Here is a 20632-nt window from a genome sequence, read left to right as displayed (position 1 = left end):
AAATGTCAGTGTGGTAAAACTTGTGTAATCTAGGAATAAATTGTGTAATCTATGAATAAATTGTAAAACTCAGACGTATACAGTTCTGAAGATACTAAATGTCAGTGTGGTAAAACTTTTGTAATCTAGGAATTGTAAAACTCAGACGTATACAGTTCTGAAAATACTAAATGTCAGTGTGGTAAAACTTGTGTAATCTAGGAATAAATTGTAAAACTCAGACGTATACAGTTCTGAAGATACTAAATGTCAGTGTGGTAAGACTTGTGTAATCTATGAATAAATTGTAAAACTCAGACGTATACAGTTCTGAAGATACTAAATGTCAGTGTGGTAAGACTTGTGTAATCTATGAATAAATTGTAAAACTCATACGTATACAAATCTGAAGATACTAAATGTCAGTGTGGTAAAACTTGTGTAATCTAGGAATAAATTGTAAAACTCAGACGTATACAGTTCTGAAGATACTAAATATCAGTGTGGTAAGACTTGTGTAATCTAGGAATAAATTGTAAAACTCAGACGTATACAGTTCTGAAGATACTAAATGTCAGTGTGGTAAAACTTGTGTAATCTAGGAATAAATTGTAAAACTCAGACGTATACAGTTCTGAAGATACTAAATGTCAGTGTGGTAAAAATTGTGTAATCTAGGAATAAATTGTAAAACTCAGACGTATACAGTTCTGAAGATACTAAATGTCAGTGTGGTAAAACTTGTGTAATCTAGGAATAAATTGTGTAATCTAGGAATAAATTGTAAAACTCAGACGTATACAGTTCTGAAGATACTAAATGTCAATGTGGTAAAACTTGCGGAATCTATGAATAAATTGTAAAACTCAGACGTATACAAATCTGAAGATACTAAATGTCAGTGTGGTAAAACTTGTGTAATCTATGAATAAATTGTGTAATCTAGGAATAAATTGTAAAACTCAGACGTATACAGTTCTGAAGATACTAAATGTCAGTGTGGTAAGACTTGTGTAATCTATGAATAAATTGTAAAACTCAGACGTATACAGTTCTGAAGATACCAAATGTCAGTGTGGTAAGACTTGTGTAATCTATGAATAAATTGTAAAACTCAGACGTATACAGTTCTGAAGATACTAAATGTCAGTGTGGTAATACTTGCGGAATCTATGAATAAATTGTAAAACCCAGACGTATACAGTTCTGAAGATACTAAATGTAAGTGTGGTAAAACTTGCACAGACGTTCCTATTCGTTAGTTAGACAGTTTCATAGACTTTGCCATGGAGATGACTGGAGACAAGACCCTCCCAAACAAAAACATGCATTGAAAACACATCAGTTAATGTCCTACATCATCGTGACTGTGTTCATATGCACTGAATTATTCTTCGCCAAGGTAGGAACAAAATTTGTACATCGTAGCCAGCACTAACGATTCACATCAAACATCAATAGCTTATATTATGAAATACGAGTTTGAATTTTAGCATACGACGCACAATCGGAGCCACGAAATGAACAAAAAGACCAACTTCAAGATGCTTGATGAAAGATAACTAAAACTCGCCTACTCATATATCAAGCTCGGGCATTAAAGTTTCATGAATGTTTATCCCGCCCGCTACCTCAATATTCAGACTTAAACGAATCAACTGATAAAATTTATTTTTAATACCGACATACGAATGAGCTTCGGAGGAAAAAATCAACTAATTTCGCAAAATCACGCACAAATGTAGTAGTTTTAGAAAACAGCCGGAAGTTGTGTCCTCCAGTTGAGAAATTTAATTGAAATAATCTGTGAATAAGAGACAAATAAGCTGATTATTATTTTATAAACACGCATGTATGAGGCCAGAAGTCTACAAAGGACTGCGTCTCCAAAAAAGTTGTGTGTTTAAATCAATAACAAGAGCAATTGACTATCAATTCGGGGAGAAACGTCATGCAACAAGATAGAGGAGAGGTTTTACAAGCGAACAAAACCGCCAGCTCTAAAAAATGGTCTACAGACGACTGGGAAGTCAGCTATGCCGACCAACTGACCGCAACAATGGCAGAATTTCGAAAAACCCAAAAACTCTGCGATGTTGTCATTTCAAGTGAGAACTGCACGTTTCATGCACACAAAGTCGTTTTGGCAGCAAGTTCCTCATTCTTCCAGAGCCTTTTCACGGTGGATATGAGCGAAAAGAACAAACAGATCATTAAAATAGACAACATCGATTCTTCAACAATGCATCATGTCCTTCAGTACGTCTACACAGGTCGCACAACAGATGCTTGCGTTAAAGAAGCGAGGGATTTGTACCTTGCGGGAGACTATCTCATCCTACCGGGCTTGCGACATCAAGCCATCGACATGATGGTGAAAGATCTGAAACCAAACAACTGCTTGTCCACATTAATGTGGTCACACAAGTCCATGTGCCGTCCTCTCTTCACGCACACATTTCGCTTTATCTTGGATAACTTCCATAGCGTTTCACGTTGCGAAGATTTCGTGAAATTACCAACACACGAGGTGCAATTGTTGCTTTCTAGCAACAATCTCCGCGTTCCCGACGAGGAAGTTGTCTACGAGGCACTGAAACGCTGGTGCCTTACAAATCCTGACGAAAGAAGCATTCGGTTTGCAGAACTTTTTAAGTTTATAAAACTGGAGCACCTATCAAAATATTACATCGAAAACTTCGTGCAGGACGACATCTTGTCATTAACAAACGACGACACCCGATTCGAGCTCTTGGAAGCCACAACGGAATATACGGTTTCCGAGCGCACCGAGCCTGTCATCAATCCGTTGACGCCACCACGACGTCAGGTTGCCATGGTGATATGCGTTTTAACCCCAGACGTGTATGGTTACATTCCGACGACCAAAGAATGGCTGGAGCTCGCCTCGGTGCCAACACCAAGAATATTCAGTTCTTCGGTCCTTTTGAATGGCTATATCTACAACATAGGTGGATTAGCAGGGACAGGAGATAACATAGATGGATTGGCAGGGACAGGAGACAGTTCTAATATTGTGGAGTGTTTCGACCCGACTGCCAACGTGTGGTCTTCGAAAGCATCGCTACCAGTCCCTACACGCGCAGCTGCGGTGTGCGTTCTAGATAATTTCATCTACGTGGTAGGAGGGAGAAGTGACAGCGCCCGCTTTAATATCGTTCAGCGGTACGATTCTTGGAAAGATACGTGGACGTTAATTACGTCACTAAACGAGGAGAGAAGTGGCACGTCCTTAGTCGCTTGCCAAGGACGTCTGTACGCGATTGGTGGTAGGAAATACGAAGACACGTATCTGAAATCGGTCGAATGTTACGATCCAATAAAAAACAAGTGGACTCTCGTTTCACCCATGTGCGTTGCACGTGCATCTTCTTCGGCCACTTCAATCAAGCATACTATTTACGTCGTGGGAGGCGTGCGCTCACCAGGTATATCCCACACTTCCTGTGAAGCCTATGACACATCTCTGGACCAATGGAACGCGATTTCCAATAATCTCATTCCAAGATCATACGCTGGCATTGCAGCGTTCAAGATGAGCCTTCTAGTTTGTGGCGGTGAAGACAGCGGTAATTTTCACGACGAAATAGAGCGCTACGATGTCGTGAACGACACATGGGAGATTGTGGGAAAAATGCCGAGGGTCGAAAAGTTCGTAGATTGTTGTCCAATGTTCATTTCTAAAGATCTATTGCCCATCTTTCCACAGGCTTAAAGAATGGCCAATGACTGCGCATGCGCTGTAACTGCCCTAGTAATTATCGCTCGCGGCGTGTTCCATTCTTACTGAATATCTTTAATTTTTAAAAACAAAAACAAGGATATGTTACTGAATACCGAAAAACTATATTCTCACTCAGTGCTTAACAATATTAGTTGTGAAGTGACATTTGAACATGATCAAGACTCAACTGGATTGAATGTTACAATCAAGAGTATACAGCAGAACCATAAAGCCAGGCGTGCAACATAAAAAAATCTTTAGCGGGTATAAAGTGTCATAAAACGATGTTTTGGGGATCTTTGTCCCATTGTCTATTTTCATACAATTAATTTCGGTTAATTAATATACCTTAATTGATAACATGAACATAATTAATATTGCATACATAACTTTCTAAGGTATAATGATAGAAACAACATCAGCAGATGTGATGCCAGGCAACACGGTTTGTCATTGAAACGTCGTGCACATTGTATTAAAAGTCACAATTTCCACATCAACATTTTGGGCGTGCTGTGAATTTGTAACCTTTCGTTTGAAGTTGATGTTGAAAGAGTCATAATTCACTCTCTTTTATATAAATATCTTAATGTTTCAATTTCTCGAGTGTTTCCTCTTGTTAGTTCATCATCACCTTTTCGAAAAGTGACTGAAGTTATGGCAAAGATTTTACCACGACACAAGTGAAAAGCAAAACAAGCAAACGCCTTTTCTTCGCAATTTCTATTATGATCTTCGTATAATTAGCGACTAACTTTCCCGACATAGTTTTCATTCACTTGAAGTTCTGCTTCGATAAATATTCGTTAAACAAAAACATTTATGTCTTAACCGGGATTTTTTAAGGCCGGTGATACAATTGAAAAGCGTGCTTGATCCATGTCTTTCTGCGTGGAAACGCAACTCTTTTCAGAAGCAGAATTTTGGACCGTTAAAAGTCACCGTACAAACAAAACAAACAAAATACGCACCGATAGAATTTCCTCGCCGATTCATTTCTACCGCAAATTTAGCTTATCTAAACGGAAGAAGCCCTTATCGAACCACCAGCCAAACTGAGAATATTTAAAGAAAGAATTCAAACTTCATTGCATTAAGAGTTATCAATAACACGCCTGAGTGAATTAACAGCCAAGCATCGTGCAGTTGATTTCGTGTCAGAAATATGACGTCAACAACAAACACAATTGTCGTGGAATAATGGCCACCGGTCGGAAGAAAGTCAACTTTCATAAGAAAATATTTCTCGCGCGAGAATCTCTTTAAATGGACGATCGTGATGTGAAAATGTCGAAAAGAATACCGTCTTTATAAAACCGCTTTCAAAATCCAAAGGTAAGGTACTATTTTCAAAAAATAAGTCAAGTTCATTAACAGTGAAGAACACAAATGTAAAGCTATACAGCGAGAAATTATCGTAACAGTTGAGGGGTTTTAACCACGCATCAGTTGTGCAGGTATTCGGAGTGTTAAAGGAAGCCAAATATCAAAAAGTTCGTGATGTTTTAAAGACAAAAATCCGGAAAAGAGGGAACAAAATCAACAAATTTTATTCTGCATTAGTTGAACCTGCATCCGAGAAAAGGCAACTGATCAGTGCACCAAATCGCGAATCGCTCCAATTTTTCATCAAGAAAGAGAACGTTCAGGCAAGCCCCCTCAAAAAACGAAAACTTAAAAATTTCAAACTAAATCAAACGTCCTACACCTCAAAAACTTGCATGGTTTATAGAGTAAACGGGACTTTCGTTTATGGGCTTGTAAGTTTCCTGCTTTTGCTAAAAACTGCGCAAAATCAGATCTTTAACAATATGGCGAATGTTCAAATTACCTTCAATTTGTAAATCATGTAACAATTAAGAGCATGTATGATTTCATCTTTACTTGAGTAAATATTTAAAGCAAAGTCCCTGATGAAGAAGCAAAAACGTTTCCCTTTCTTTCTTTTCATGTCTTACAAAGTGGGAATGGCCATTATCTCCATGCAATCTGTAATCAATTTGGTGAGAATCGTTTTACTACTGGAAATAACAGATGTCTTTTCGAAGGTAATATATCTAAATCACGCGATACCGTTTAAATAATCACGTGGTTGGAGCAGTTAGAATAAACCATTCACAATCACCCTTAAACACACACACATCGTGGAGTTTGTGACTGACAAATTTTCTGTAGTCAACAGGCTTTCATCTCTATATGAGCAAGCAAGAGCTCGCTCGCTATTTTGGAACTGATGATCACGAAGAAGGTACGAATTACAGTAGTACATAACAAACATTAAAATACTTACGGTTCATTAAGGGACTACGAGGGACTTCTATGACGCATATATGTTTTGTGGTTTAAGTCCCGGATTATGAAGTCGTGTATCCAAAGAGAATGGGACAGAATGAAGAATCCAAGAGAGAAAAAACGAACTACTTACATTTTAACATAAAGGCATTTGGCGATGATTTCAATCTTCACTTGAAACGAAATGACAAATTGCTTGCCAAAGACATGCGGGTTGAATTTCTTGGTCAAAATGGCAAGATACTTCGAAAAGAGAAAGTGAAAGACTGTTTCTATCATGGTCATTCGAAAAATCATCCCACGTCGAAGGCGGCAATAACCACTTGCAATAACTTGGTAAGTTTGTGCAACACATTATCATTACTAGTGGCGTAGCGCAACTTCCGCGAATGTCTGATAAAATCAGGTTTCACGTCATCAGTAACAGTTCACTTGATTTGACAAAAAATTAATGACGTAGTAGGATGCTTTGGGGGAAACAGAAAAATCTTCGACCGTATAGCGTTCACTTTTCAACATCATTGGATACCATCACAAAAGTTAGAAAGACGCACTATACTAGATAAAGAAGTCTTCAGGTTTATTTCACATAGGCGGGAGCCATACACACCAATGACCAATCATATTACATTGAGCCGTTGCCAAAACACATTGCTCAGCGGTACAAAAGAGCCCAAACCAATGCTGGTACTCCTCATATCATTTACAAAAGTGGATCGTCGAGAATGCGTAGACATGCAGCAACAAAGAACAGCAAAAACAGAGAGCATTTTTGTGGAACTGAAGGTAAACCGATGAGAAACTTTAGGAATGTTATGTTCAATAAAACTTTTATGCTTCTAAAGACGTTTTCGCAACAGATAATCCAAGATTACGCCATCCGCGTGACCTTGAAAATGACCCGGAACTAATGAGCACTGACGTCAGCAAAGACCCCGAGCGCTATATTGAGACACTGATTGTGGTGGATGAGAATATGTGCGCCTTTCATGGCGAAGATGCCGTGAAGCAATTCGCTCTGGCGGCATGCAATATAGTAAGATAATCTTCATTTGTTCTCACAGAGCGGTAAATTCGTGAGTGAATTTCGCACAGTAAATTAAACAGCACAGACTCGCCATAACTTGCTTAATGAATGAACGATTTTATAACGAGTACAAACAGCAGCAAAATGTCGCTTAAGCAATAATAAAATTGCCACCAGGAAAATTTAACATGACCACATTTTATCTCTAGCTAGACAACATCACAATAGTTGGAACACAGCAACTGTAGAAAAAGTTCTTCACATTTACGTAGGGGTCCATTTTTTTCAAACGTATATGACAAACTCTGAATTCATTTTAGCTTTATGCATGTTTAGGCAGCAGGATTGTTGAAAGATTCCACCATTGGTACCAATCCAATCAACCTGGTCATCACTAAAATGCAGATTCATACCACACCACAGGTATAGCGACATCAACGTTCGTTCTCATGAAATACACAGTGACCATACCATATTGACAATAATGACTATACAGAAGAATCACTCATGTCGGAACGTTTGATTATTTTCTCCTCGCGCATGTTGTGCTGCGCATATCCATGGCCATTATTCCAGCAAGTTGAGAATCATCCAAAGTCACAAGTCTCAAGTCAAAATATTCTCGAATAGATTATGAGAAAAATGGTTAGAGACAAGTGACAAACCCTAACCAAATGCCTAAAATAATGGCCGACGACGTGAGGACGCGTTGTACACCTGAGTGAGACTTCTGTATAATCATTATTCTGTGCAACGGTACCAAACTTTTGTCTTTAATGTCTGCAGGATGGCTTCCTCATAAATAACCATGCCATGAATTCGCTGTCAAACTTTGGAAGATGGGCAGAAAGGAACACGGTGCCCGATGACACGGATCCCCAACACTATGACTACGCTACATTGTTTACGAGGTTGGTGGATAGTAGAGGATAATAGAGGACAAGAAGGTACAAGAGCACTTCAAGTGCCGAAAAATTAAACAACGAAGGAATAACATGAAAGAGAAACATAATTGCACACAAAGCAAAAAAAAGATCGCGCGTATAATTTTACCCAACACAGTAAAAAAGTTATACGTGTAGTTTTACCCAACACAGTAAAAAGGTTACATGTGTAACTTTACCAAACACAGTAAAAAGGTTACACGTGTAATTTTACCCAACACAGTAAAAAGGTTACACGTGTAATTTTACCCAACACAGTAAAAAGGTTACACGTGTAATTTTACCCAACACAGTAAAAAGGTTACACGTGTAATTTTACCCAACACAGTAAAAAGGTTACACGTGTAATTTTACACAGTAAAAGGTTACACGTGTAATTTTACCCAACACAGTAAAAGGTTACACGTGTAATTTTAAACACAGAAAAAGGTTACACGTAATTTTACCCAACACAGTAAAAAGGTTACACGTGTAATTTTACCCAACACAGAAAAAAGGTTACACGTGTAATTTTACCCAACACAGTAAAAAGGTTACATGTGTAATTTTACCCAACACAGTAAAAAGGTTACACGTGTAATTTTACACAACACAGTAAAAAGGTTACATGTGTACATTTACACAATACATCCGGAAGTGTGATCATTATATCGTACAGTAATAGCATGAAAAAATGTGACAAAATGAGCTTGAAGCAAAAGGCAAAACTTTTTCACTGATACATTCTAGTAACGTTTCAACTGAGTTAACAAAAACCTTTCTGCACCCAGAGAAGGAAAATCCAGTAAAAATGGTAATATATTACGCGATATTCTAATGTTTCCATTTAATTTAGAACGGATATTTGCAAGGATAAGAACCAGCCTTGCGAAACGCTTGGTGTCACGAATGTTGGTGGAATGTGTCGTTTTCCAAACTCGGTGTCAATTTGCGAAGACAACGGCCTGACGATTGGAAGAACTCTCGCACATGAAACAGGGCATTCGTAAGTAGAGAAGTCACTGACCTATGTGAACTGAGTACCTGAATGTACACTCAGCGGCTTATCAACCGACCTGCATTTAATGGTTTTTACCAATTAATGATAATAAATCGATGAACTGAATTTCGCATCTTACCCAAAATGCTACCGAAATTCTATAATTCCGAGCTTTGCATAAGTTAAATGGTTCCGGCTAGTAGGAGCTACCTAACTGGCAAGAATGTAGCTTATCTTCAGCCGTTCCCACAGTAAAATAGTTTTTAATATACAACTAGATGAAATTATGACAGTTATTCGTCTGTAAACTTATAGCCTTGGTATGAATCATGACCGTAGACCATTTTGCGGGGACAGCAAGAAGATAATGTCTTGGCATCCGGAAGGAAAAGACGCTTACAAATGGTCAAAATGCAGTCGCATGTTTTTGAAGCAATTTCTTGAGTACGTGAAATTCAAAAATATACATATGGTTTTGTTTCAACGACAAAGATGTTGGAAAGTCCCACACAGTTTTCATTATCTTACAACAACACGCACTGCAAATTCGACAGTGTTATTTTGACCTCGTTCATATCTCAAGTACATGTGTTGAATGTGTTCTTATAAGCATAAAATAGGATAATAAAATAGATTTAAGGGCAACTTTTCGATCGTAACATTGAATTGTTTGTATTGCAAAAACATGCACAGTTAAAATTTTAATCTGATAAACAGGCAAGCAATCGGCTTTTGTAATCCATGGCAGATTGCTTCTAATCATGCAGAGTAAAGGCTTATTTCTATTCAGTGCAAATTGTCGCGCGATCAACTTTTTGCGATCACTTTCTTCTGAATTGTGTTCAGCAATGTGAAACTGTTCCAGTCGAGAGCTTACAGTGATCGGAAAAAGTCGATCGCGCGAGAATTTGCACTGAATGGAAATCAGCCTTAAAACGGGTGTTCAATAGAGTGAAAACTGTTGCTCACCTTCTTTTCAGTCATGTAATCCTCTTCATTTGTAGTTCGAGCAAATCTCGTTGTCTGGAGGACAGGCCTACGACAAGAGAAACAATAAACTTACAAGTCTACAATGATCCGGGATTGCTATACAGTGCAGATCAACAGTGCGCGTTGGCCTTTGGGAATGGGGCAAAATACTGCGAAGATACACCATCAGAGGTAGACGATATGAGACGCAAACCTTATTTAGACAACAGATTTTTTCAATTGCACATATTCCTGCTTCATATCGTTAATAATTGTTAAACCTGAAATGAGCATGCTCATTTCCAAATTTAAAATCTCTTCATTTTCGAGATACGTTGCAACAAACTCATTAGAAACCTTTTGCGATTTAAATGACGAGAATTTATATTTTGGAAACTGTTTGCGATCACATTTAAAGGAAACAGAAGATGTAATCCTGTTTTTTAAAGTACATAGTTTACACAGTGTACAAAAATAAGTCGTACACAAGTTTTGCCCCCCAAATCATAATAGTTTGCCAAATAACAACAAAAGGTATAATTCCGCATCGTGCAGGAAATTTGCAGTCAATTATGGTGCAGCATTCCATATGGAAAAAGCAAAGATTGCCAAAATCTAAATGAACCATTGGCAGACGGAACAGTTTGCGGTGAGCTCAAGGTATGATATACCACTATCAATAAAGACGTGAAAACATGGGGCTAAACCATTCTCTCGTATTCGTCCTTGTCTATTGACCTTTAGAGGTGTAAACAAGGTGTATGTGTAAGCCAGTTCACAGAAGACACGGATGCCGTAAATGGTGGATGGTCTGACTGGTCTCCAGAATATACAGAATGTACGCGGTCTTGCTCCGGTGGTGTTCAATACAGAACAAGACAATGTAATAATCCATTGTAAGTATCTGAAGAATAGCTCCATAATATTAAAGGAAAAGTTAAGGAACGATGGCCAAACATATCCCCTTATGCTTAGTAAAGGAATGCGCTACTGCAACCAAAAGCTTCAAAGCCATATTTCATGTGTTTTTCTCACAGACCAACAAACGGTGGCAAATTTTGCGAAGGGGAAAACAGAGAATACCGTCTGTGCAATACAAAGGTAAATAACGTAAAATGATATTCGATACGAAAGATTTTAATGTACAAATGTCGCGTGACTTCATGTAGAAATGCACAGATAAAACGGATTTTAGAATGTGGCAGTGCAAACAAAAGAACCTAGAAATGTTCAACGACAAATTCTTTGAATGGGAATGGAGACCGTCAAATCTAAGTAAGAAACCAATTGCTAAATACATTCTTCGCGAATCATGTCCGGCTTCGGAATAAAAGTTGAAATAAATAAATAGAGTAGAGTCAAAGTGGAGAAAAATACATCAGAGAGAAGTTAAAATTTGCAGGGAGAAATGAGTGCATATGAACACGAATATAGTACATATGAACACGACTATAGTACATATAAACACGAATATAGTACATATGAACACGAATATAGTGCATATGAACAAGAATATAGTACATATGAACACGAATATAGTACATATGAACACGAATTGACGAGAGTAAAATCGTAAAGAGAAATAGAGTTAATTAAAAAATAGAGTTTATAATAGAAATGATCTACAGCATGTTCTATCATTGCAGTGAACAAGTGTACGTTGGGATGTTTTATAAAAAACACAAATCAAGGCTATGCCTTTGGAAATGTCGAGGATGGGACGAATTGTGAAACAGATTTCGATGGAAAATGTGTGAACGGTGAATGTATGGTAAGCAAAACATCGCAAAATAATTTCTTTTCATCACAATACGTTCTTGTCAAAATGATCCATCGATTTTAGCGTATAGGATGCGACGATGTGATTGGCTCTTCGGCCAAACTTGACCGTTGTGGAGTGTGCAATGGTGACGGCAACTCATGTCGTTATGGCAACGGAAACGACAACATAATAAAAGCATATCTTAAAGAAAAATACGAAAAGCAAGGGGAGAGCTTCAACAAGACGTTAAAATTGCTCCAAAATATGGGCTATAATATCTCGAAGTCTTTAAATTTGAACATAAACGAAGTTGTATCTGATTTTAACTGGGCCATTATGAAATCAGGGTGCAGTGTAACCTGTGGGGGAGGTAAGAGAAATGGAAACCATTATGAAATCAGGGTGTAGTGTAAGCTGTGGGGGGAGGTAAGAGAAATGGAAACCATTATGAAATCAGGGTGCAGTGTAACCTGTGGGGAGGTAGGAGAAATGGAAACCATCATGAAATCAGGGTGCAGAGTAACCTTTGGGGGAGGTAGGAAAAATGGAAACCATCATGAAATCAGGGTGCAGAGTAACCTTTGGGGGAGGTAGGCAAAGCAAAGTCGGCCTTTAGTCAATCTATAATAGCAATCTCGTTTAGGTATTGAAACAACAACGGCAGAATGCCGACGTTCTGACGATGGATCACCAGCGACAGATGAAAAATGTGAAGCAAAGAATAAACCAACAGAGAAAAGAAGGAAATGCAACACGAAGCCATGTGAACCAGAGTATGTATAATTCACACAAGATCATTGTCATGTGAACCAGAGTATGTCTAATTCACACAAGATCATTGTCACGTAAACCAGAGTATGTATAATTCACATAAGATCATTGTCATGTAAACCAGAGTATGTATAATTCACACAAGATCATTGTCATCTAAACCAGAGTATGTATAATTCACATAAGATCATTGTCATGTGAACCAGAGTATGTCTAATTCACACAAGATCATTGTCATCTGAACCAGAGTATGTCTAATTCACACAAGATCATGGTCATGTAAACCAGAGTGTGTATAATTCACATAAGATCATTATCATGTAAACCAGAGTATGTATAATTCACACATAATGACAACAAACTGTTATGAAGAGGCTTTCTAACTGGCTTGTCTATAAAAACGTGTTTATAACATAAGCTCGCTTCTTCCCACTTTTTTTAGATGGCGTGCAGAAAGATGGTCCGACTGCACTAAGACATGTAATGGTGGTAAAAGAACAAGACATGTGAAGTGCATTCAGATGGTTGATGGTTCCATTGAGTATGATATTGAAGACGAGCTATGCGCCCACCAAACCAAACCCACTACAACAGAGAGCTGCAACACGCATGAATGTAGGCCGGAGTGGGTGGTGGAACCTTTTGGAGCAGTAAGGACTTTAATATCTTGCGATCCATTTGAAAACCTTTTTATCCATCTTCAACTGTTTTCATTTTGTTATCATATTGACACTTTCTCCTATAGTGTTCAACAAGCTGTGGCCAGGGTCTACAAACAAGGAATGTAACATGTCGAAAGGTCAATACAAACGGAGAGACGGTCGACTTGGAGGAGGAGAGATGTGCTGAATCAGTGAAACCGCAAAAGGAGGAATTTTGTAACGTCCACAACCCGTGTCCCGGTGAAGGTAGGAAAACATGAAACATATAACGAAAATAATCTATGCACGATTTAGACATAAATGAAACACGAAAAAAGGACGCCGTAACCGGGGGAGCTGGAAGGGCTGAAGTCCCCGTCTTTTTGCAAAAGCAAAACAAAAACGATAATTATACTGCGCTGAAGTCGTTGTTCAGAAGTGTCTCTTCTAAGACACTGCAGTAGAATTGAAGACTTAACCCCTGCACTTCATATGTTGCTCCGCCGTACCTGCAGAACTCTAGCTTCAAAAAGAAAAAAAAACTAATTACACCTTCCATCTAGGAGAATGTGGTGGAAAATACACAACGAACAAAGGTTTCATTACGAGTCCGGGGTTTCCAAGCAACTATCCACTCAACAAGGAATGTGTTCACGTCATCAGCGTCGATGAAGATAAACTTGTTAAGCTGGTTTTTGAAAGGTTGGTTGAAATAATTGTCGTTGTCTTTTTTTTACTTTTTTAAAATGAATGAAAATAGAATTGAATGGCAAGAATGGCATTAAACTTCACACTAATTCACAATGACAATACACATTTCCTGTGCACACAATACAATGACGTAAGAACCAGATAACAAATACGGCTAACCTGACGTTTACTCCTCATTTGACTCTGAAGATGACTACCGCTAAGGTTGTCGAAACGTCAGTCAACAACAACAAAAACAGTCCTTCTCAGGACTATACCAACCTGGACGATCTAAATTTACAAACATGTAACGATACTACCGTGTTCAAACCATTTACTTTATTGCCCCTCTAGTTTCGATCTTGAAGATGGCGGAGGAAAATACAAGGACGGAATGTGTGGTGGAGATTTCGTCAAGGTTGTTGATGGTGAATGCCATGATAAAGGTTCAGAAACTCGTTACTGTGGTAACAAGCACGCTCTACCGTTCGTGGCTACCGGTAACAAGTTATGCGTGAAGTTTTTCTCTGATGATTCAAAAACAGGAAGTGGTTTCAACGCATCATTTGAAGCGGTGGATCCCCCAGCTATGCCTAGGGATATGTGTGGATCAACAATAACAACATCAACTGGCATGGTAACGTCACCCAACTATCCAGAGCCGTATCCAGCCAATGAAGTTTGTAATGTGACAATTAGAACACTGGAGGGGCCGATCGCGATGAACTTTCAGTATTTTGATGTTGGAGAAGATGAGTGAGTAAAGGTCGAATTTCATTTTGTATTATCAACGAAGGCATAGTAGTGAGGGAAGAATTTATGTTTCAACAACATCCAAAACACTTAGCTGAAGTAAATGAAGACCTTCCACATCATTCTTAGTAACACCATTTACTACAAAAACTTATGTATCAATATTGGATAGGTCACTCCTTGATAAAGATGAGGTATTGGAGAGTACATATAAGGATTCAAGTCGAAACAATTGTACATTCATGATGAAGACTTTTCACACACACAAGACTTAAATATATAGGGACTTGGTTGAGGTTCGACATTGAGTTACACTTGATAAAACCACTAGTCTATAGTCCATTAAATGAAACAAATTTTATCAAATAATCAACCACGATAAGAGCTCCGGGGTGCAAATTAACATGTCAAAATTCCAAAATATGATACCCCTTTGATGCAGTAAACAGCAAAAACTGTGATACACAAAGCTAGATAACTAAACTCCTTGAATTAAACTTTGTTGCCTGGGTAACTTTTTAGACTCCTAACACATGGCAATTTGGTAGAATGAGGATGTTAAAATAATGAAGTGTGTAGAACATTAATTGGTAATCACAAGTTTGATTACAAACAGCTTAATAAACCACAAAAAAAACAAGTATTTACTCTGCTAAATTTCAGACATTTACACATAAACAAAAAAATTATGAGCAGATGACATGAATACTGGCTACTACAGATTGCAAATGCTAAGCATAAAATTCCTTTCAGTTACATCAACATCTTGTTGGGGGTCTATTACGGCTGAATCATGAAAATTTCAAATGTCTGCTGATGTCAAAAAAGTTGCTGTTTACATACACCTTGCAGAAATGAATTATGAGTTTTAATACATTTTTACACTTTTAGGAACATTTGCAAATGATAATATAAATTGTATTAAGTGAAATGTTTTTTCTAAAATGCCAGGCTTGTATGAAGCAAGATTTTGTTTGTTGAGGAATTAGGTGAGGTAATAATGTTTCACAACTAAAATCAAGAAGCATTTTTCTTTCCTTTAATTTGCATCCTGGAGCTCTACATTAGAATGGCCATAAACGCCCTGAAGAAATCATAAAATCAAACAATGCAAGAGCCCACACTCCAACAAAAATTCAAACAAGTTTTATCAAATACATCTTTGACAGGAGCTGCGATGAAAATTATTTGCTGGTCAAAGGGGATCAATATGAATCAAAATTTTGTGGAAGCAATAAACCAAACACCTACAATGTTACTGGCAACACAATAAAACTTAGCTTTAAATCTGGTCAACAGAATGAGAAAAATCCCGGCTTTGTCGCCAGTTACATTTCAGGAAAAGGTGACTACAGAGCTGACTATTGTCTTCATGCATGTAATACAGACTACGGGTCCAACGCCAAACTATTAATAAACATTTCTCTACTTTTATATGCAAGATAATAAAGACTTGGAAAATAATAAAGTAATTGAAAGCTACGATACTCGAAACTCATCGGATGAAGATATTAAAACACTGAAAAGCATTCGAGGTTGGAAATACGCATTTTAAAAGCGAAATTTGGCAACTTTTTGTGAATTAATATAAAGCAAATTATGGACAAATTTCTCACTTTAAACAACGACTTATAACTCATGAATAAACAAGAAGAAATGCTCCCGAACACAAAAATAATCATTTTTATAATGTACCTTTTAATGTTTGTAGACACCATAGCAAGGCCACAATCCAAGCGAAATATTTCCGTTAGTTTTCTGCCAATACCATCGAATTCCTTGGATAGAAACGAAGGTAACATTTTGCACTATATATTTGATGTATAAAGAACCAAAGGATGCTTAAATTCCAAACGTGATATACAAAAAAAAGTCCCACTTTGACATTTCCACGTGGGTAATAAAATTTTTACTTTCTTCTACTGCAGTCGCAAAAGAAGAGGTCAGCAGTATCTCATCGCCTCGTAAGTCATGTAATATAGTCAATGTCATAATTTACATATTTTGCGATTATCTATTTCTTGAGCCCAAGACACCCCCACCCCCAAAGTAAAGCCAGCATCGTTTGGTGATCACTGTTGAGTCCCTCTTTAACTTTAATCATGCTGCTAAAGCCCTTATATCCACTCCAATAAAATGAAATCTTCTTGAAATAACTCCTAAAATTCACGACATTTATGAAATGACAACTGGGCTCGTGTGAAAAAAGTAGACTAAAGTAAACAAAAGGTAAAAATAAAAGTAGATAAAAGAAATCGTCATTTCATAGGAGTCTTTTCATCGTCCTCTGTGTACCCCTTTTGTCTACCTTCGTTAGGCCTTTGTTTAGTATGTGTCTACCTTCTTGCCTACCTTGTCTGCCTTCATTTCTACCTTTATATTCACATTTGTCTACTTTCATGTCTACCTTTATGTCTACCTTTATGTCTACTTTAGTGTCTACCTTTGTTTACCATTAAATCTACCTTTATGTCTATCTTTGTGTCTACCTTTATGTTTACCTTTATGTTTACCTTTAGGACTACCTTTGTGCCAACTTTTATGTTTAAATTTAAGTCTACCTTTATGTCTACCTTAATGTCTACAATTATGTCTACCTTTGTGTCTACCGTGGTACCCTTTTTTCTACCTTTTTCATAATTGGCAGAGTTCTTAAAGATATAATATTTTTAAAAGCATTTTATTCAATCCAACAACCTGCTCGACCAGTCGACGCGATGTCTTACGCAATAACCTAATGTTTAGATTTAGTTTGAAGGAACTTCTTCATAATCTCCAAAAAATTTAGGCAATAAAAAACATGAATTATATAAATTTTGTTTCTTGTATTCTCGCGTTTACTTTCATAGCTACTGCGTCCTCACAGTCGTTAGAAAAACAAGGCCAAAAGACGAACGAAACAAAATCAGCAGGTAAAAATGGAAATATAATAGAATAAGTAAACACAATGCAAGACATCTTGTATGCCATGTGATGAGCATAACAAAAAAAAAATACAACAGTTTCAGACAGTACAAAGTTCAAGATACAAAACGATACACGGCTAGCGAAACAAGGTTAGTACAAACGAAAAATCATAGATAGTTTTCTCAATTTTTTCACCGCAAGAATTCTGTTGTTCCTTTATTTCCATGTAATTCGTACGGTTTAAATTCTTTTCAGCATCGAAGAAAACACTCGTCAGACCGCTACAGAGTGTTTTAGAACAATCTGGATCGTTGATAACGAGAGGTAGTTAATAAATTTATTCTGGTGGCTTACCCAGCTTGTTTACGTAGTCTTAACGTGTAAATATTTGTGTTAACTCAATAAGAAACCATTTCTAAAGAAATAGACGAGGGCAAATTAAAAAGCTTGAAGGCTTGCTGCACTTCTGATTAGTTGTCGATTCAAGACTCGTTCTCAAATTGTAAACCATACCGGATACCTCACTTAAAAAAAGGACAGACAGTCAAAACTGTTTTGGATATTTGATTGTGCGCGTATGGCGCTTTGACCCACCGTCATGGGCAGATAGAAAAGTTCTGTTTAGCACGAACATAGCGATGAGGAAAATGAAAGCAGAAAATAAGACATGACTTAAATACTAGAAAGATACATTATTATATGACGTTCTTCCTAAAGTGTCCATACATTGATCCCCTTTATCCTTCTAGGTGAATGTCCGCATCCATCCAGATTATCCTGCCTAAACGTTCTGTATTCCTACCCGTGCCAAGATAACAGAGCTTGTCAATTAAGGGGAATGGATTGCTGTCCAACAAGCTGTTCATATGGGCCAAGTATGTGCGTGCCAAAAGGTAAGACCATCCAGGATGTTCATCTAGAATTGTCGTTTAGAAATCACATGTGAAACCAGACTGCCAATTCAATTATTTGAGAAACAAAATCATGTTGAAATTGCAGTACTTTGTGTTAAAAGGTACTTATATTGTTGATGTCGTATCAGTGAAATGAAGTCGAAAAATCATAGTTAATTAATATCAAATGCTTCATGAGCAATGCGATAAGTTATTGCTCCAAAAGAACCAACAGTAAAATAGTAATTTATTTGTTGGGGGTTGGGGAGGGGGGATAAGCCTACAAATGTGCAAAAGTTGAAAAAGTTTGAGCCAGGGGGGCGGTACATTGGTCATTTTGGATGGAGGGTCATATTCATAAATGCATATTGTATAATCCATAATCACAGTTGATTCTAACAGAAACTAACACATTAGAACCACAACTAACAATCTTTAGCCGACCCTAGTTTGAACGCGCAACATTTTACATTTATTAGTTTGGAGAGAGTGTCCTTTAATGACGCCTTACGTTGGTAAAATTCAACAACATTGTGTAACAACGGCAGACTGTGGTCCAAATCAGATATGTTGTATAGACATGCTAGCTAGACGTTACTGTCACGAACACGAGGCAACGGACAAATAAATGACATCGCTTAGCTCAAGTCTTTGGAACTTTAAAAAGTTTTCTCATGAAAACTAATGATGCCTTAAACTCGTGGTATCCATTGTTAAAGAAATATGCCGTAGAAGCAAATTTCAAGCTATAAATGAAATGTTATGTTTTCAATCAAATATGCTTTCATTTACAATGGTAATTTGCAACCAAACAAAACCTATCATAAAAAACAAAATCTAACATGTACATGCATGTCTGCTATACAGAAGAATATGTAAGTATAGATATGTGCATATGTAAGTGTGATATTTAGATTCGATTATTTAGTTTTGTACTTAGCCTGCAAACGGCAAAAACGCTTACCATGCAAACTCGCGTATGTAATAAGAAATACTATAGTTTTTGAAATTCATTTCAACTGATTTTTTCGTCATTTCTAACTTTCGTTCTGTGCTACACATTTAAACCGCCTGGAAAGAGCAACGATTATACGTATGTAATGGCGACGACATTATTAATAATGTACCACATCCATTGAACTAAAATACACGGAACGCTACCTGTAATAGAAAACCCTAATAATTTGCTGAAGCTAAATTTTACACCCAGACACGCGAGATTACACCCAGATACGCGTGTGTAGACAATCAATTGTAGTCAATCAATTTTCGCTCCGCGAGAGAATCTCGAAACACTAAACACGCGTGTCTGGGTGTAATCTCGCGTGTCTTGGTGTAAGATTCGGCTTTACTTATTTGCTTCAGGTAGCATTCCATGTATTTTAGTTCAATGACCACATCACACGAAATGTCACGTATGATTTTTTGTAAAAAACATCCAGCAACAGCGTCAAACAAAACAGAAGCTTCAGATTTGTAGATGCAGATCGTCAAGGCTAAAGGGACTGAGAAGGACCGTTGGGGTTGATGTTGACTTGCATTTCTACAACCTTAGCTGAACGAAACGTCAGTCAACATCAACACCAACAGTTCTTCACAAAACTCCAATAACCTGTACGATCTACATCTATAAACATGCAACAATACTCCCGAGTTCAAACCATTCACTTTATAAAGGAGAAGCTTCTTCATTTCATAAAGTCCAAACATGCATAAACCTACTTTGGTCCCTTATTTCCTTGCGCTCTACCAACCCTCTCTCCAACAGGTAAGCACAAAGACTTGACAGCAAACCCTGAAGGTAATAATTTTTAATGAATATAATGTAATTTTATATTTACCGCAACAGCATGGAGTCACGTGTTATTTTTTGACGACCACTCGGCAAAGGATCAGATTCCCACTTGTCATCCTTGGGTCAAACTTCCCCTTTTAGTTGTCGGTCCCAGGTTTTTCGTACATAGCTCGTCTATGCACAAATCACGATCTTTCAAAATCAGTCGGTCGCCAAAATTGCCCCTAATAATTATCAGAAAGAGCAGAGCCCGCAAACCGACTCGACAGCAGGCTTTCTCGGGGAGGAGACTCTTCTAAACCATGAACGAAAGCGTTTAAAATCAGTTTAGCGAATTTAATAACATCTGTCATTTGCTTGATTGGCGCTGCTTTGAGGAAAAACTCTGTAATATATAGTTGTAATACATGTTGTTGCAAAGTTGTTGTGTAGGGGAGTGAAGACATTTGTTAGTATTCGGCTTTTTGGATAATGAGTTAACACAA

General features: G+C 37.5%; 2 protein-coding genes and 1 long non-coding RNA gene across 4 annotated transcripts; 2 read left to right on the top strand and 1 right to left on the bottom strand.

Moving 5' to 3' along the window:
- Positions 1 to 1166: 1166 nt before the first annotated feature.
- LOC124438019 (A disintegrin and metalloproteinase with thrombospondin motifs 6-like) lies at positions 1167 to 19371 on the top strand. Of its 2 annotated transcripts, XM_046988006.1 has the most exons (32): positions 1167 to 1381; positions 4638 to 5484; positions 5687 to 5772; positions 5900 to 5972; positions 6072 to 6352; positions 6610 to 6802; positions 6877 to 7052; positions 7380 to 7466; positions 7830 to 7954; positions 8823 to 8972; positions 9282 to 9410; positions 9971 to 10127; positions 10491 to 10595; positions 10680 to 10831; positions 10973 to 11036; positions 11105 to 11210; positions 11582 to 11706; positions 11779 to 12067; positions 12341 to 12470; positions 12911 to 13118; positions 13214 to 13376; positions 13673 to 13811; positions 14154 to 14555; positions 15722 to 15897; positions 15995 to 16087; positions 16264 to 16347; positions 16481 to 16516; positions 17402 to 17464; positions 17555 to 17608; positions 17715 to 17783; positions 18209 to 18352; positions 18832 to 19371. In XM_046988006.1, exons 3-32 carry the CDS (start codon positions 5692 to 5694, stop codon positions 18978 to 18980), a joined length of 4203 nt encoding a protein of 1400 aa, XP_046843962.1. In that variant the 5' UTR covers positions 1167 to 1381; positions 4638 to 5484; positions 5687 to 5691; the 3' UTR covers positions 18981 to 19371. The 2 variants fall into 2 exon arrangements, with proteins under 2 accessions (XP_046843962.1, XP_046843961.1); XM_046988005.1 differs by lacking the exon at positions 1167 to 1381 and having other exon boundaries at positions 4587 to 5059.
- LOC124438026 (kelch-like protein 12) lies at positions 1648 to 4322 on the top strand. The gene has a single exon (XM_046988014.1). It carries the CDS (start codon positions 1931 to 1933, stop codon positions 3713 to 3715), a length of 1785 nt encoding a protein of 594 aa, XP_046843970.1. The 5' UTR covers positions 1648 to 1930; the 3' UTR covers positions 3716 to 4322.
- Positions 5592 to 16263, bottom strand: LOC124438033. The gene is made up of 3 exons (XR_006945950.1): positions 16248 to 16263; positions 9936 to 10002; positions 5592 to 5713 (listed from the first exon to the last, which is right to left on the bottom strand). It is a non-coding gene; the product is annotated as an uncharacterized LOC124438033 (long non-coding RNA).
- Positions 19372 to 20632: the final 1261 nt, after the last annotated feature.

The sequence above is a fragment of the Xenia sp. Carnegie-2017 genome, unplaced genomic scaffold (genome assembly GCF_021976095.1).
Source record: "Xenia sp. Carnegie-2017 unplaced genomic scaffold, XeniaSp_v1 HiC_scaffold_19, whole genome shotgun sequence".
NCBI classification, from domain to species: domain Eukaryota; kingdom Metazoa; phylum Cnidaria; class Anthozoa; order Malacalcyonacea; family Xeniidae; genus Xenia; species Xenia sp. Carnegie-2017.
Note: the sequence above shows the minus strand (reverse complement) of the source record. Positions and strands in the feature narration are given on the sequence as shown.